At 46.5% G+C, this 17,901-nt stretch overlaps 1 protein-coding gene and 1 long non-coding RNA gene across 6 annotated transcripts in view; both read right to left on the bottom strand.

Annotated features, from left to right (window-relative positions):
* KIAA1549 (KIAA1549 ortholog) overlaps window positions 1–518 on the bottom strand; it is a 138,033-nt gene extending 137,515 nt beyond the window's left edge. For 2 of the 4 annotated variants that reach the window (XM_072038779.1, XM_072038783.1), the window contains exon 1: window positions 248–518. In XM_072038779.1, coding sequence (XP_071894880.1) covers window positions 248–338 — 91 coding nt within the window. In that variant the 5' untranslated portion in view covers window positions 339–518. The remainder of the gene's footprint in view (window positions 1–247) is intronic. The other 2 variants (XM_072038775.1, XM_027449068.3) reach the window with 1 other exon arrangement.
* A 1,486-nt stretch (window positions 519–2,004) lies between these two features.
* On the bottom strand, window positions 2,005–17,888 carry LOC106017708 (uncharacterized). 2 transcript variants are annotated; one of them, XR_002403077.4, is made up of 3 exons: window positions 17,742–17,888; window positions 5,714–5,850; window positions 2,005–3,859 (listed from the first exon to the last, which is right to left on the bottom strand). It is a non-coding gene; the product is annotated as an uncharacterized lncRNA (long non-coding RNA). The 2 variants fall into 2 exon arrangements; XR_005261286.2 differs by lacking the exon at window positions 17,742–17,888 and adding an exon at window positions 11,759–15,009.
* Between the last annotated feature and the right edge of the window lie 13 nt (window positions 17,889–17,901).

Here is a 17,901-nt window from a genome sequence, read left to right as displayed (position 1 = left end):
GGGGGGGGGACAAAGCAACAACAAAAGGGGCCGCCGACCCCCGGCGGTGCGGGGCGGCCCCCCACGCCCCGGGGTCCTCCCGCACGGCATCGGCGGCGCGCGTGTGCGCGCGTCCCCGCGCGGCGGCGGCGAACAATGCGCGTCCCCCCGCGCCGGGCGGGCATTGTTAGCGGCGGGGCGGCCCCCCCCGCACCTGCCACGTTCCCGTGTCCCCCCCATCTTATCCCCGGCTTTGTTCCCCCCTCACCTGCGGCGGGCGAGCCCCGCAGCGCCGGCACGGCGAGCAGCAGCGGCAGCAGGGCGGGCAGCGCCGCGGCCAAGCGCGGCGTCCGCTCCATGGCGCGGCGTCAGGTCATCGCGGCTCTTCCTCCTCCTCCTCCTCCTCCTCCTCCCGGGTGCATCCGGGTGGGAGGCGGCCCCCGCCCGCCCGCAGCTCTCCCGGAGCGCGCCCCCGCCGCAGGCCGCCCCGCCACCTGCGCGCGCCCCGCGCCGCCCGCCTCCGCGCGGGGGCGCGCCCGCCCCGCCCCGCCCCGCCGGCCGCGCGCGCGGGGGGGGGGGGAGGAGCCGGTTAGAGGGGGAGGGGGCGGGGACAGGACGCGTCGTAGGCTCCGCCCCCCGTGAGGGGTCTCCCCTCACAGGGCTCGCTGTGGAAGTCGTGGAGATGTGGCGTTAATTTTTTTTTGTGGCGTTAATGTGCCCTTTAATTTGGTAAAAATATTGAGGTTTACGTGTCCTTAGGTATCAAACTGCCGGGTTTTGAGTTAGTTGCCGGTCCCCTAAAAACACAGCTCGGCTCAAAGAAGCGCTCCTGCCTTCCACGCCCTCATACCCACCGCTTCTTCAGGGCACATCAGGCCCTTCCCTGCCGCCTCCTCCTTCCCTTCCCAACCTCTCTTGTAGATCTACAGCCCAGGCTAAGCAACAGGCACAAAAAGCCTTAAAAAAAAAACAACAATAGCCTTAAAAAAACACTTCATTCCGGCATGCCTGCGCTGCGAGCAGTGGTATGCACCAGCGCTTGGCATGGAGCGTGCTGTTTTGTGCTCCGTTTCCATTTTTTAAATGTATTTGTTTATTTTAGAAAGCTATCCCTCAGAAGTAGTCAGCAAGAGAATAGGAATCCATCCCTACTTCAGATTCAGTACGAGCTTTGAAATACTTAATTTCCAAACATATTTCAGATGCCACCCGCCACCCCTTTGCTGAGGGATACCACACTACATGGCAGTGCCCCTAGCACCAGGCCACGTAATTTTTGCCTGTAAAACATTTCGGCTTGCCTGTAGGTAATTTGTTTCACCTAGACCCAGCCACGAAAGGTAACTTCCCAGACTAAAGTGTGAGACAACTTTTCTCACATTTCGGAGCTGTTACCCGCAATGAAATCCTCGTCAAGTGCTAACTCATTCACCGTCTCAGCTAACAAGATTTCCTGCTCCGGTTCCTGGAGTTCAGTTCACAAAAATAATCTTCCCATCTCGTGTTTAGGTTCATGTTCCCCAGTTTCTGCGTCTACTAAGACCAAATCGATGTTTACCTTATCTCCCAGCTTCCTGGTCTAATTTAGGAACTGTCACATCTGATCGTGTGCTCATTGTTCCCTTGCAATTTCATGCCTTCCACCAGACACCTCCAAACTCAACTCCCATGGTTAAATAACAACCCAATTGAAACAACAACTGTGAGGCAGCTACCTGCTATGGTACAGTTCATCCTTTGTTTCGTCCTGCTGTTTCCCAGTAGGTAGGAAAGAATTTCACTAGTCATATGTGATCCTCCGTCCTGCTTCGCCTCCCATTTGTGACAGACTTACACTGGAGCCATGTGCTGGAGCATTGCTCCTACTCCCCTAAGTGACAGTATGAACTTGAGTGTCTTCATGTTGTCACCCTGACCTCTTTTGGCAGTTCCCTTACTCCCCCCATTTCCTGGAAAGCCTCATAATACATGGCAATCTGACTGAGATTTAGGTCACCTATTTCTCTTGATGAACTTGGCCAGGGGTTACCGACGTGTAGTTGGCATCTTGGTGGCAGCTGACACCCAACAATTTTATCACTGGCTGCAGGTTTATTCTCCTGCTCTTTATGTAGCCTTCAGCTATTTCTTCAATATACTTCACATTGTTAACCAGAAAGTCCTGTTTTCCTGAGTGCAACAAGAATCATGACAAAGGACTTCATTTGTTTACAGCTTCAAGCATGTCTCTGTCTCTACTTCTCTTTGTGCTTTCCTCAGGGCTTCAGACTCCGTCACTGCGTCTTCAGCACCTTCTCTCTTTGGTCCTTCTCACCCAATACAGATGCACAGAACGAAAGTACAACAGAATAAATGGCAAGAAATTTGTCCAGGTACCCCTTGAAGGGATGACATGCTGTGACCTATTTTTCCTTTCTCTATGGTAGTGAAAAAAAAAAATAAAAACACAACCTAACATTTTTCTGACAAGTATTTTAAGTCAAGAATGATGGTCAGCTGTAACATCACTATAAATAGTATATATACATATATGTAAAGCAAAGATACGTAGGAGTCTTCAGATTTCACTAAAACAGTACTCTGGAAAAACACAGCACATTTTTTTTACTAGGACATTAATACAAACCAGAGATCCTGGAATCTGTGGTTCTCACAGGCACCCCTGTGTTGTCACTTGCAAACTCACAAAGTGAAATTAGCTATAATTTTAACTATGTTCTACTCTGCAGCTTACAAATGCAGTCATCACACAAAATAAGAGAGTTGGGAGGAGAGGAATTCTCTTTCCTGTGGCACCTTACTGTGGTCTTTGGTAGTGTGGATCAAAATATTAGCCACCCTGCTTGAGGGGAAAGGAGAAGTAATCTTCTGTAACAGTGTGGTTAACAAGGATTATTTACATACTGCTGAATGACTTCCCATTGCATATACACCAGGAAGTTTTTGACGTTATTGGGCTTTCCATTACCATGACGGCTACTGCGATTTGTCGCAGGGGCACAGTGCAATGACAGAAACAAGAGTATCCTCAGAAGGCTCCGTGTGGAAATGCTCATATGTTTTGCTGGAAGGGCAGATGTGAAATTAGACCCTGTTACAAAATAGAAAGTACTTTCCAATTGTCTTCCTTCTTGTACTATATGCAATATCCAAATGCAGAAGCCTGGTTCTCAAACATGTACCAGTTCAGAGATGCCGGAGTGAATTGGAGGCCATCAACATTATTTCCAATGGAATCAGACAACTGCTCAGTAATTTAACTTCCAGTTATTATTGATTTGGGACTTAGTGGCCAGAACTGCTGATGATATTTTTGCCTTTAGGGGATGGTATTTATCAGGGAGAGAGAGAGAGATTTTATTCTACTGTTCTTTTGCTGTTGATGAAATATGTGAGGAAACAGATCTATTTACTTATTTATTTATTTATTGTGCATATCTCCAATTTGCTGAACCACACATTGAAAAAAGAATTCAAAGGTGGTGTTCTAGCTTAGCTTAGTGAGGACCTCCAGACATTTAGTTTTCTTATCAACACTTGTGTCTAATGGAGCAGAGACTGTTTTTATTCACGATGGCTTTTCTTTTACTCTCTGCAAAGCTGCACGCTGTGGAAAGCCACATGGTAAGTGACATAAAAAAGACCCAAAGCATTCCCAGATCAATATGGTCTAGTCTTATTGTGCACTTCTTCCTCAGAGTGGTTACGCTTGTTGCCTCCTCTGACTCCTTCACTTCCACCACATGCCAAAACCCTCTGCCTCAAATTCCTGTCTCTTCAGTTCATCTGCAGCAATGTGTTAGCTTACATGGATTTAGTGGTGTTCTTCCAATGGAGAGGTATGTTACTCTCTGAGGCTAGAGTCTTCTTTTCTTCATATCTGCAAACAATCATGACCTTAATTAACCCATTTTGTTCTAAAAATAAAATTTTATAACACACAGACATACCATATACAGAAATGGCACTGCAGACATATTTTGTACCATCAAACTACCCTCCATTCTTATACACTGAGCTACAGAAAATAATTCCATATATACTTTGCTAACTTTCCCTGTTAAAATTAACGCATTTCAAGCTACAATGGTATTGATCATGACAGCAATTACATTATTTCTCTGTGTTATGGGACAACACACAAAACTGAGTAAGCCAAAGTCTTGTCTATAGTAAATTTGGAACTTAAGTAAGCTTCAAGTACAGTGACTTTACTATAAATTATCCTTGGTAATCCCATCTTAAACAGAGTGCTCAGTAAAAAGGTCCATTATGTTCACATCCATTAAAGTCCTCCCACAAAACAGAATCAACAAACCTTCCTGCCTTTTCATGCAATGTCAATAAACACTTCCAAAAAAATATCCAGACTTTGCAAAATCCTCCCCGACATCTGTTTCTGATCATCACTTCATAATTGAGGGTGCATCTCCCATTCCGAAAACCATTTGGGCTTCATTTAAAAAGATAAGGCTTCCTCTTGTCTGGCCCAGATATAGATTATACCGAAGATTAATCAAATGCTATCCTAATTTACATAACGAAGAAAGCAGATCAATAGATTTTGCAGACTCAGGGATCAGTGGTTTTGGAAAGTAAAAATAACTAAGTCAAATAGTCAATGAGTAGATGCTTTGCTAGATTTCAGCAGGAGCAGCTGGAATGAACACTTTTAAAGTCTAGCCCATGCCATTCACCTCTAGAGAATTTTTCCTCCTGCTGATAGATGATAGTAGCTTGACCTTCCTGAGATAAAAGCTGCAAGAGCCCTTCTTCCTTACAAAAGCTGTAAGAACCCTTCTTCCTTCCCTAAGTCTGCTTTCGTTTCCTACTGCTAATGGTTTCTGGTCCCTCCAGAAGTTACAGCCCCAGGCTCCCTCCCATTCAATACCTGCCATAAGACACCCTTACTTCTGTTGTCTATCCTTTTCTTCATTCGCATTCATCTTCCTGCAGCCTTCCTGTCTTTATGTCACTGTTAAGACTTTTTCTTCCCACTTTGCTTCCCCATCTCTCAGCAAAATGTCACCACCCAGATACCTGTATAGTAAGTAGCTTACTTTATATGACTACATTTGAGGCCCAAATTGCATGATTCTTAAACCATATTTCACATTATTGTCCTCAAACAGCGTTATCCCTCCCCAATTATCCTTTTCAGCACTGAACACTGCAGTCAGAGCTACGTGCAGCTTCCTCCTACTTTCATCACCCCTCTCCTTTCCTGAATGTAAAGTTTAAAAACCCTGCTGGCAAACCAGGACCTCATTGTATTGAGCTAAACAGACACCAAATGGAGCAAGCCGGAAAAGATGGCCCTTGTCTCGCTGCACTAAAAACTCAAAGCCCAAATCCCAGTTTTGGAGCTGGCTCATTCAGCTTTGCCTCAGGGGAATGTGCACCACGGCGCGTCGCAGTGCAGCCGTGCCCCAAGGAAGCTCTCGAAGACCATTGTGCAGGCTTGTGGCAGGCAGATGTAATAAAGAGACATAAAATGCTTGAAAAGCCTTAATTGTCAAGAAAAGAAGAGTTTGTTAAGGGCAATGTTTGGAACAGAAAGAATTTAATCCAAAAAAGGAAAACTTGAGTCTGGATTACTGGTGGGATACACATGCACGGTGATGAACTGTTGAGGACAGCAGCAGAAATCCCCTCTTTTGGAGTCTGAAGGCTCACATAGACAGGGCACAAAGCAGGATCCAGGGAGCCACATCAGATGGCATGAAAGGCTTACCCCATTGCTAAATGTAGTGACAGAGAAATGAATTGGAACTAAGGGACTTTTTTCAGGGCTCGACCGCCTTTTACGCTTCCATTCGTTACAGGATGCTGACAGGGTGCTGTCTTCTGTACTCCAATGCAGAGTTAAAGCTGAAAAACACAAGTACAAAATTGAACTACTGACCACAGGTACCCGAATTAATTCTTTGATATCATATTCTCCAATCATCACAAACGTTATTAAAATTATTTCCCTGTCTTCAGAAAAGGGAACGAAGAGGCAGACAACTCGGAAATTGCTTCCAAACCCCACAGAGATGTTAGTGACATGGGCATTCCCCTTGGCAGCCCAGCCAGTCATGTGGCTGGCACATGCTCCTGAGCATCCAAGTATTCAATAAAGATAAAAGCATAATTAATTGCAGTCCTCCTGCTCAGGTACCACGGCAGTAGGCATTAGCCAGACTGAGCTCAAAGCATTAGGATAATTAGCCCGGGTCAGCGGTGGGCCAGCATTTCTCTGCTTGGATAACTCAAACGTGCTGAAGCCGTGCTTACAAAAGCCACCTCTGGAACCATCCTCTCTGCAGATGCTCTTTCCAGATGCTGAGCTCAAGTCACAGAGGTGAATGCAGGGTAAAAAATAAAGGCTGAGAAATTAAGACAAGGAAGGATTTGGGACATCTCTGCTGATAACCTTTTTTTCTTAGCTAGGGGAAAGCCACAGGACCGAATAATCCCATGCCACAGAGGAAGCTGAAAAGGCACGAGCTGCAGCTACTGCTGACATTCGGTCAGGAGAGCTGCTGGAGCAAGCAGCTGGAGCCAGAAGTCCTTCCTTCTCCAGTTCTTCTCAGCGATATTTTATGCAACATTATTCTAAGGTCAGCTAAAGGACATGTTAGTAACGTCCTTGCCAGTGAAAACCACCACTATTACATTATGTTTATTTACTTGGGATTTTATGAAAAGAGTTTCCCTTTGAAAGTCCATTTGAGTAACCTGTGAGACTGCGAGCAATATTTGGACGGAGCTCTGAATAGTTAATGGGAGTCCTCTGTGCTCTGTCTGAAACCAGTTGTCGCTCCCTTTTTAGTGCTTTAGTTGAATGTGTACAGTGGGAATATTTTACTTTGTTTTATGTTACTGCAATTTGCAAAAATTACACTAATAGCCCAATTTCATGCAATTATCTGAATGCAGAACATTGTTCAGTTGAATTCCCATAGCCTAAACCTACTACTTCCCTTGGCTGTCTCACTTTCAATTATGATCCCAGGTCTGCACATCAGATGAAGTGCTGCCATTGTAAAAATGGATCCTTTCTTTAAAAGTTATTTTCAGTGGTCTTCTGCCGTACAAGTTGTTTTTATTGTCTGCGACCAAAGGCACTTTAAGGAAGTCTGGTTTTAACATCACAGGCCTGCAATACACATACTTTAGCTAGAGCGGTTTGTTGTGTTCTTGTGGTAATAACCCTGTTACGTTTGCACCATAATTGCATCTCTGAATGTCTCTTGAGCTGCAGTATGGGGCAAAGTGTGGCTTTATGAATACACAGGGGATAGGGAAGAAAAGAGGAAGGCCATTCAGAGAATTACATTCTTTTTTCCTTCCATCTATACCAGAGCTGACACAGTGTTGGAAGGCAGGCAATGCAAGATGTTAACACTATGTTAATGCCAGCTTGGTGGTCAAGGCTGAGTATTCAGAAATCGTAAGGCTGGCTAACGGATCACTAACATCTGTTATTGTGTCTGCTTTTCCTTTTTTTGGAGCCTTTACAGTTCACATCTCCGAGTCTTAGTCCACCATCCAGAAAAACACAGAACTTTTTTTAAGCCAGAGTTGTTATTAAATGATGTGACTCCAGGATCTAGCACTTAAAGATAAACAACAAAGACATTGTGACTTATATAAGTTGGTGATAGCATGCTAGTTTCCCTTTGCTAGTTAATGAATTAGCCCAGCCAACTGACCTGCCTCTCTGCAAGGAAGCACATTTGGTACATCTTAAAAAGGTTGGATAACGTCACACTGGGAATATTCTTCCTTGAACCTCCAGAAGGCTTGACTCCTACTCTGGGACGTCCCTCTCTGTTTCTGTTCCTCTGAAATACTTATCCAGCATTTCCTCATTTTGGCTTAATGTTCCACATCCTTGACGGCTTGTAGACCTCTCATTTTCGGTGGGATGAAACCATTCCTCCATCTACTTTGGAAAGAACTTGCATTCCTTAACTCAGCCAGGACAAACGTAGTAGATCTTTTTAAACTGAAGTTACATGCATACATTTCTTTGAAACTCAGTCTCTATGCTATATTTCTTTGTTGTGAATGGAAAGAAATGATATGTATAATACACATTTCATGATAAAATAGGCAAGGCCAGAAGCCAACGTCTGACCTATCTCTCCTTTTTCTGTAGAGGAAGGCTTTGATAACTAGTTTTTTTTTCTTGTAGATGGATAACATTAGATGAAATGAATCCCAAGCTTGATGTCTCATTTTGGGTATCCATGAATCAAAATAACAGAATTAAATTCCATTTTCATTTTATTTCCCTTAAGTTTCTTCCATCTTTTTTTTTTTTGCCCTAAAGGAATAGCTACCTCTCAGGGAAGTGAAATTATGAAAACAACACATTTATCTGACATCATTATTCAGGTCTCCAAATGACGTTCATCAAAGAAAAGCATATTTTGGATATTAATAGGGTGAAAAAATAAGCAGTAAGAGGAAAAAAAAAAAAAAAGACTTTAAAAGGGAGATCAGTAATGAATTAACACACTGTTTTTAGCTTTGCATCCTATATTTTACATGCTATGGTCACACACCCAGATACACACACATATGTACCCCCTTCCTAATTGCCTTTCAGAAATACATCAGTCAGGAAGGCAGACTTCTTCTGTCTTATTTTGGCTGGCATGCTTTGTAGTAGCCCCCTCTCACTGCACTAGAGAACATGGCCATACTGACACATTACTGACACGGTATTTTACTCGTGAGTACTCAGTGCCAGCCCAGAAGAAAGTCTCAGGGAACATAAATTTCATTTTGTGCTCTACACCAGCCTTCTCCATCACAGAGAGCAAAGAGGAAAAAAAATATATACCGGCTCTCTAAGGATCCTTTCATTTTTTCTTTCTCAGAACTGCCACAGCCGCCAGCTCCTTGCGGAGGATCAGACAGACACATGTAACAGCTCTACTCATTCGTACAGGGAATCACTCACGGAGCTGGTTTCCTATCATTAAGCTACTCTGAGAAGTAAGTGATAGTGATGCAGGCACTGGCAATTACTTAACGTCATGATCAGACTGAAATAAGTGGGCCGGCTGCCTTGATGCTGCAGTGCTTCTTTCCAACATGACCGTCTGGAAATTCTGCTGCTCCGAATCTATAGTTTCTACTCCAGGTATAGAAATGTGCCAGCATCTTGCCTGGGGATGCCTTTCACAGGCATGGAGCAGTAGATTACGCTCTCCAGCAATTATGCATCAAATACACAGGTGTCACAAAAGTTTACATTGGAACTGGCAAGGCTACTTATTTATTAAAATGCTGATTTAACCTTCATATATCTTTTATGACTTTGCAACACCCATGTTTATAAATAAATATATAAATTCACGTATAAGCTTATAGATATACAAGCATTTGATGATGCTCTATTTTTGGAGCAGAAATCAATACTAGCTGCCCACTGCCAAGTGGCTCACCAGAATGCATGGCCATGAAATTCTGCATTAACAAATACTGGTATATGGGACATAGAGGAGAAGGGGAAAAAAAGAAGTGTTCAAATGAAAGCATATTTCCATTTCACGCTTGCACAGCATTATATAAACAGAAAATTGGAAAGGATCAAAATCCACATTCTTAATGCCTTTAAAGTTATGTATCACATTATATTTCATTATACATTTTTTAAAAGGCTCCACCTACTCTCTGGGACCAGAAATCTTTTAATAGCAAGAAGTTAGTCAATCTTGCTTTCATTAATATTCATATCTATGCCCCAGTTCTTACATGAAAATCCCCTCATGGAGGCTCACTGCTGCTGCAGCAGAGCACTGCGCAGGACGGGGACCCCTTCGTGCTGGTAGTGCCCGCAGAGCACAGGGCAGGCAGCACTCATTGCACAGCGCCTGCTTCGCCTGCTTCCCACTCCCTTTGCCATTCTGCTCCCTCCTTGTGCACCACCTTCAGCACACCCTCAGCTGAGGGGGATGTGGTCCCACTCCAGTGATGAGGAGGACAGGCAGAGACTGGTAACGTGCTTGCACTCTGCATTGCCAAAGACATTTTAATAATCTTTGCCAGGTTATTCTATCTTCTCATCTTTTGCTTTATATATATATATATAAAAAAATAAAATCCTCATTTTATAAAAGGGAGACAATGGGGCTTCTCTTCCCAAGGGTCTCTTACAGCCGTACAGTTTCTGGTTTCCATTTAGCACTGACTCGATCTCTTTCTGCAGCACCACGCTGTGATGTGTAAACTTAGCCTGCAACAGTCTGAAGGCAGAAGAGACCATTGTGATCATCTCACCCAGCTTTCTCTAGGATTTCTGTCAGGGATTCCTGCATGAGGCTCCACGGTTTCAGTTGCCAAGGAAACAATTATTAATCTTTTCCATCCCTCGCCACCCCTATCCTTCCTTTCCATTTTGTCATTCCTTCTCACAGTGAAAAATCTTGTCAAACGTTCTCGCCCCTTGCTCTAGCATCCTCACCTCCACCCCAAAGACAGAAGGGAAAGGGGGGAGAGGATTCTTGGCTGGGAGGTCAGCCCAAAGCTTACCTCTTATCCGTGGATTCTGTACTGCAGGTGGATGACCCTTTGAAAATGATCCTCTCAGCAGTGCACAGCTTATCAAATGCTCTATTGTTTGGCTAACACAAGACATATTAGTTTTTAAATTACCCAGCAGCGTACTTCTTGATATATTTTTAGTATCTTTCCTTTCACTGCAGCCTGAGCTCCAGCACAGCCTCATGTGGAAACACGTTAGAAAAGCACACTTTATTGTAACATGCAGCTAAAAAGAAAAAGCAATAACGAGGGAAAGAAAGGAAGATGCAAAGAGATGGAAAACCGTGCAGAGGGAAGATAGAAAGCAAGAAACCTGCAACAACTAGAAAATAAATTAGATGCAGTCGGAGCAGCTGGAGATAAACTTTTGGAGTCTCAGGAGATTCAACTCAGGTATCTTCAGGCAAGTTACAGGAGAGCTGCTTGATTCCCTGAGGTCTAATGAGTCCCACCTCCATAATTCATAGCTTCTGGCAGTTACACTGATTTTACACCCTGAAATACAGCCGTGATCAGGGCAACTGATGGAAGGACAGAAGGGTGACTCACCAGTATATTTCAGAAAATAATCCCCTCAAATTCAGTGGAATTATATCAGTGTAATCAGTTAGTGCACACAGGAGGGAGGATAAGCACAGCAACTACAAGGAGAAAAAAAAAAAAAGAACCAAGTGCTGACAAAAAGCTAATGGGGAGGAGGGCTGCCGTTTGGCATGTTTTGATAATTCACCACTTTGGGTAATTATCCCCCTTCATAAGTAAGCTGACAATAGCTCATGTACAGGAAAGCAGAGTTACCTTGCCAGCCTAAGGAATAGCAGTGATCAAAGAAAAAACAGGGGTATGTAGAATCTGAAACATTCGCCCAGGTGAGCCACTGTGGGGAGAGACACGAGGTAGGGCACATCAACAGAGCAACCCTTGCTTATGATGAGGGAGCGATGCTTCAGCCCTTCCTGAATCCCAGATACTTTCCTATAGAAGCCACTTGCTGATGGTTTAAGGTGGTTGTAACAGAAGCAATAAGGTAAATGTTTGTGTGAAAAATGATGGAGAAAACAAGTTATTTTTATGAATGTCGACGATATCTCAGTTTTGCTGTTGGCTATTTTCCCGCCTGGCCGTACAGAAGGATGTGGAGAAAGCAAATAGGAATCAGTGACCACATACCAACAGCATTTCAGATAGCACAGAGCTGTTAGAAAGCTATAGCAGGAAACATCTACCCACATACCTTCATGCAGGCAAGCGTTAATTTCTCATAAGCCCAGGGAGAATCCAGAAAGCCCTGAACTGCTAAAAACCACAGCTGCAACAAAAGAAACAGATGAAAAGCAGTGTTGGAACAAGCTAGAGAAAACTAGCCTTTGAGAGAGAGCTGGGTTTTCCACTTGACCTTGAACAGGTGTGTCTATGTTCAATGGAAGTCACTGAAAACAACTGTGCGTTCTGGTAAGACTTAATGCACAAGAGCTTTTTTTCTTTTTATAATTTATTTTAAATTTTGTTTCATCTTACATGAATGTGCGGGCTGCCTCAGAAGCCCGTGCTTCCCCCCCGCCCTCAGCAGTGGTACAGAAACATGAGAACTCATTATTCCCAGATAAGAGAAGCAACAACAACCGACAGCCATCACAACAAAACCCAGGCGAACCTGAGAAGGGCGCTGTCACTTGACCCTGCTGCTTCTCCCCTGGGGTGCACAGAGCAGTCCCCAGGCAACGCTCCCCTGCTGCTGCCTGCCCGTGCCAGGCTGGTGGCAGGGCAGGGGGGATCAGCTTGCAGAAGGAGCATGAGCCTGCTCCGAGCAGAAACAGCACAGTCCTCCCTCGCAGCAGACCCAAGTACATCAGTTGAGCAAATGCTACCAGGAGGCTGAATCCACTAGCTACGTCTTCTGCTCCTCACGTGGGCTTTAAGCTACTCAAGTGCCCGTTCACATTATAGGGCTGCTGGCTGCGGGGTGTCCTCTCCACAGCCTGGGCTGGAGGTGCTCCCGGTTAGCCAAGCTGGGAAGGAAAAGGCTCTCTGCTGCCCAGGACAGGGAGCCGGGAGGGTGCTGGTCTTGGAGGTCTTGCATCCTAGAGACCCTCTGCTGCTTGCCTCTGGGTACAGGACAGGTCCTCTGTGCCCACAGAACCCCCAATATTTAATTTCTCCAAATCTCTAAGATCTTGGATGTTTCAGACTTGCCAACACTATCTACAAAGCTACACCTTTGCAGCCTGTTCCCACTTGCAAACTCTACCTTTTCAAGACTAAGCAGCCCCTTGCCATTGGGCATGCCACTCCGCACAGCTGACTTCTTATGCTCCTCTGTCCTCCTGGTCATTGCCAGCCCCAGGTGTTATCCACAGAGATTTCATATTCACTTAGATCGTAGATTAAAGTGACACATTAATGAATTAAACAGCTTCCAGCGTAGTCCTGGTCCCACGAGCCTCTCGTGGACTCCTCATTGACTCTGAGGCCTGTCGGTGGTTCTCCTGCTGGAGCAGCTCACACAAGTTGTGTTGATGCTGCAGAGTGCTGATTTTTAGGATCAAAATGCACTGCGCTACTGGCTAACGTGCCCAGCACAGTTTCATGTACATTATCACTGTGCAATTACCTTTGTCAACCAAATTCATCGTCTCATAAAAGCACAAATCAGGTTTGACAAGTTTGCTTGTAGTTACCATATAACTATGGCAGTGGCATTAATCATTCTTTTCTGCAGTTCTTTCTCAGCTGAACCCCACGCAGGTCTTCCCCAAAACCGAGCCAAGGCTACTCAGTCTGCAGTTACTGGGCTCGTTCTTCTGGGAAAAATTGTTATTAGTCTTCTGCTCTGCTTTGTACCACCTTTATTGGGTCCTGACTCCACTTTACTATGGCCATCTCTGCCCTGATCTCCTGCACAGAACAGGGCATCCCTCTTTTCTCCAGTAGAGGCTTAGGGGCAAGGCTTAACCCATGCCATGTCCCTTCCCTCTCCCTCGATGTGCTTTTTCCTCTCCCCTGCAGAGCTACCACATGTATGAAACTGCGTTCTGGGAGGGCAGTGGGCAAGAGAGGGCTGTGAGGGTCTGCACAGCTGGATCACCACCTTGGTACACCCACCATGTGTTGTTCTGCCCTTCAGAGACAAACCCTGGCCACCAGAGAGACCAGACTGCCCGAGAAGTGAGGGATGAGGGAGGGGGACCAAGCTGGAGAGCTCTCCTGACCTTTGTCCAAAAGGTTTGGCTACTGCCACGACTGATGACAACATAATATCGTCCTTCTGGTTGTTATCAGCAGTGATGTTCAAACGGTATCATTTCTCCTTACCTGTGGGTCTACTCAAAAGTCTGCTGGAGCCTTTTCATTAGCATCAATTAGCACCAGATCAGAGATTATGATTGCATTTCCCTGGAGGTACAAAAGATGCATCACACTCGTTCTCTTCCTCGTTGGGATGCTCAGCATGATCAGAGGGTCTCCTCTGCAGGAGAGCAGTAGCAGTGCATTTGTTTCTCCAGAGGAGTTTCAGGGTTTCCTTGCACTCAGCCAGCCCCTTTCACACAGCCTGCAGCTTCAGAGCAACTAGTGGGGCTCCTTCACTTTAGGATCCTCCACAGACTCTCCAATTGCAGGATTTCCCAGAAAATTAAAACGGATTTTCCCACGTGTCAGTGCTTACTCACCAGGAAACCAACAGATCCAAGATCTGTTGGCTACCCTGGCTGTCCTGCCAGGGTAGCCTGTTGTGTAAAGAGCACACGCCAGGCCACAGAGAGCAGAGGAGAAACACGTTTCATGGTTCAGGAGGAAAGGATCACCCGCAGACGATCGTTGTTGTATTCAGAAACGTAGTTCGAGTTCTCCTTGCTGGGGATTCTCCGTAAATAAATGGAGACACGGGCCATAATAAAGAACAAGTGCTTCACAGTTCAGGGAGTAAATGCAGTGCCCTGGGCAAGCAAATGGGGTGGCTCAGTCACAGAGAGCTCAGCACAGACTGGTCAGGACCATTGTTAACTCCGCTCATACGTAAAATCAAGAGGATGGGAGAAAATAAAGACAAGAAGGAAGAAGAAAAGGGAGAGAGAAGGAAGCCAGAGAAAGCCGAGCTTCTTAGTAAGTGTGCGCCCTGATCTGTGACCCCATCTGCCCCTACTCTGAGGGCAAGGAGGCACGCACCCTATTGAAATCTCTTGAAAAAAACACATCCTTTCTCTGTAACCTCTGCTGAAGAAAGGTCATAAATGACAAAGCTGGTCCAGGAGCATTATGAAACATTGTGAAAGGAGCCAAGCTGCTTACGTCGCAAACTGCACGCACTTCACTTGTCAGAAATTACTGACCAGCTACTCTTTCCCCACACAGCAGATCATTGGCTTGTGCAGTGCCTGTGCATAGCTGAGAACCTTGCACTATTTCCTGGTGAAAGCCCCATCTCCTGCAAGAGCTCTGAAACTGGTAATGAGGAAAAACAAAACAGACACCCTTCTCCGCCTGAAAAACACCCTGAACAGCCCCTCAGCTTCCTGAGAAGTGATGAGCTTCATCTTCCTTCCCATAGCCAGGAGCCTCTGGGCAGCATGGCTTCAAGGGGCCAGAGGACTCCCAGTTCCGACCAAAGGAAGGGAACTGGGATGGATGAGTGGGCCCCATGCCCTCACCCCAGCCAGATTTTGCGTTCAGGTATCTCCATCGATTCTGAGGGAATCTCACAGCCGGCGGTTCCAGCACTGGATGTGTCGGTGCTGTTAACACTGGGCACCCAGCCGCGGCGTTATAAACCCCTCTGCGCAGGCACAGCGCTGCTCCCTGCCACCAAAGGCAGGCCTGAGATCAAAGGCAGGGATTTGAGGATCTTTGACTCCTTCTAGAGGAAAGCCCCCGTGATATCCTCACCTGCCTGCTGAAGCAATATTCCGCTAACTTTTGCTTTCCCTCCCGTACCAACTTTTTTTTTTTTAACTGAAATCTTTGAATATATATCTATCTATATTTAATTATTAATAATATTTTTCTTTTTGTAGTTGTCTCCACAGCCTCTGGATTCCCCTGACGACCACCGCTCATTGCAGCGCCTCCAAGCCTCCGAGCCGCACCAGGGCTGGCTGGGATGAAGTCGATGTTCTCCACAGCAGAGCTGCGTTTTGGATTTGGGACCGAAATGAGGAAGGGGGAGGATTTTTGGCCAAGCTGCCATTGCACACACACACACACACACACACACACACAACATGGAGCCAGGCCGGGCCGGGCCGGGCCAGGCCGGGCCGGGCCGAGGCGAGGCGCGGGCAGCGGGCGCCCTCTGCCGGCCCCGGGGCGCCCATGGGTGCGGTGCTGGGCCCATGCAGCAGCCCCCAGCAGCGGCCTCCGAGCTCTTCTGGGAAGGTCAATTTTGAGGATGCAGACCCCATAGATGTCTTTGTATTTATTTGTGGGTTATATGCACGTAACTCCGTATATGACACACTTTATAAAATGTGAACAAGCCCAGAAATTATATATATATATATAAAAGCATAAAGATGAAATCTACTCTACTTTAAAAATATTTTTGTTTTGCTTATTAATGGTGCAAGGAATGTTTTCTTCCTGTCTTGTTTACACCCCACTTTGGAGTTCGCTGCGGTAGAGGCTGGCTCGAAAAATCTGTTTGATTTTTTAAGGGGTCGGCACCCTCTGTACTTTGGTTAGAGCAGTGGAAAGTCATTGTTTCTGAAAACCGCCTCTTATGTGGAAGATCTGTATCTTATATCTACATCACCATTTTCTTTTGCTCTTCAACTCCGTGCCCAGTTTCTGCCCAGTTCTCTTTTGTTCCCTCCTGTGTCTGGTCACCGGACACTTCCCCTTTCCCAGTGGCACCAGACCCTCTCCCACACTTTGCTGTCCGCCACCCCTTTGCACAGGCTTTTTTACGTCCCTTGTGCTACTGGTCCATGCTGTGCACCTCCATCTCCGCCCTTCAGCAGGCAGCACCAAGGGCTGCTGGCGGAGAGGATGGTTACAGGGCCGTGGGATTGCACGGCTGCAGGGAAAGGGCCCCAGCCTCTTTGTTTCTTCTTTTCACAATGTTATTTTAAAGCTTAAAAAAAACAAACAAAAAAACCCACACTACTAATAGGATTTGCTTTTCCCATCACCCTCCACTACAGGCTGTTGCCTGTCACAAGCCGCGCCTGCTCTCCCTGCACCCCCCAGCTTTCATGCACCCTGCTAAATTATGCACACACATGCTGGGGTCAAACCAATACGGAGAGGAAAGAAAGGAGGCAAGGGGAGAGGTGAGGAAATGGGGTCATGCAGGACAGGGGTCATTAACAACTAGAAGGGGATGTTTTTGAGAAGGGGGAAGGCAGGATGAAGAGATCCGAGCAGCCAGGGAGCCCTGACGTGCTGCCACAGCGGCGAACAGAGCTCTGGAGTCTGGGGACTGTGTGGAATGGGAGGGTTTTACCCACAGGGGGGACAAATGGCTGTTGTGTGCTGTCACAGCGTTTTGAATTAAGGTAAGTCCTTCTTTTTAACCACGCATTATTACAAGCTTTATATATATATATCTTTTAAACAAGCTTGGAAGAGCAGAAGGGGAATAAAGTGACTTTTTAAGATCTTTCTCCGCAAGTCCCCAAGGGGATGGAGCTGGCCTGGGGTCCCCACTCATGTCCCTGTCAGCGTGGGCCTGGAGCTCCCGCCACGCTGCCACCCCGTGAGCAGGAGCCCCGAGAGGCAGAGGCCTCCCTGTGCAGTGCAGGTGCCTACAATGTCAGCTTTCACTGCTCGTTGTCTGCACAACCACCTCGCGGTAGAAAACAAAGGAAAACAGCAAGAGAGGAAACGCTGATGCAGGCAGGTTTGCCCTGGCCTGGCTGGCACGGCGAAGGCGAGCGGCTGCAGGGATAAAGAAGTGAAGGATTTTGAAATGCTGAGGCGCAGGCCCACAGCTGCAGCCTGGGTGCCCTGTGCTGAGCTGACACACGTGTGCATGGGGCTGGAGGGCGGTGGTCTGAGGGGCCTGGAGCAGCACCCATCCCCTCCTCTCCCTGCCCACATTTCCAGTTTCGTTGGAAGTGAATAGTGACCAGAAGGGCTGAGCAGCGCTGCAGATCAAAGAAGTTCTCCTCATAAACTCAAACTTAGGAGACGGACTTCAGACACCAAACATCCACATACCCACCACATGCCACATCCACGTACCCACCACCATCTCAGTTTTAAGCAAGAGCCATCCCCACCTGGATTGAACTGGTTTTGCTGAGGCAACCACTCCCAGAGCAGCAAGAGGGATTCCTTCTGGCCCAGGAAGAGCTGGCGTGACCCAGAGCTGGTGGTGCTCATTGGTAGCAGCTGCTTGGGGTCATGCTCTTCAAGTCCAGGTGCCGGTGTTTCTGAGGC

This window comes from Anas platyrhynchos, chromosome 1 (genome assembly GCF_047663525.1).
Source record: "Anas platyrhynchos isolate ZD024472 breed Pekin duck chromosome 1, IASCAAS_PekinDuck_T2T, whole genome shotgun sequence".
NCBI lineage: Eukaryota > Metazoa > Chordata > Aves > Anseriformes > Anatidae > Anas > Anas platyrhynchos.
This window is presented reverse-complemented; position numbering and strand designations above follow the sequence as displayed.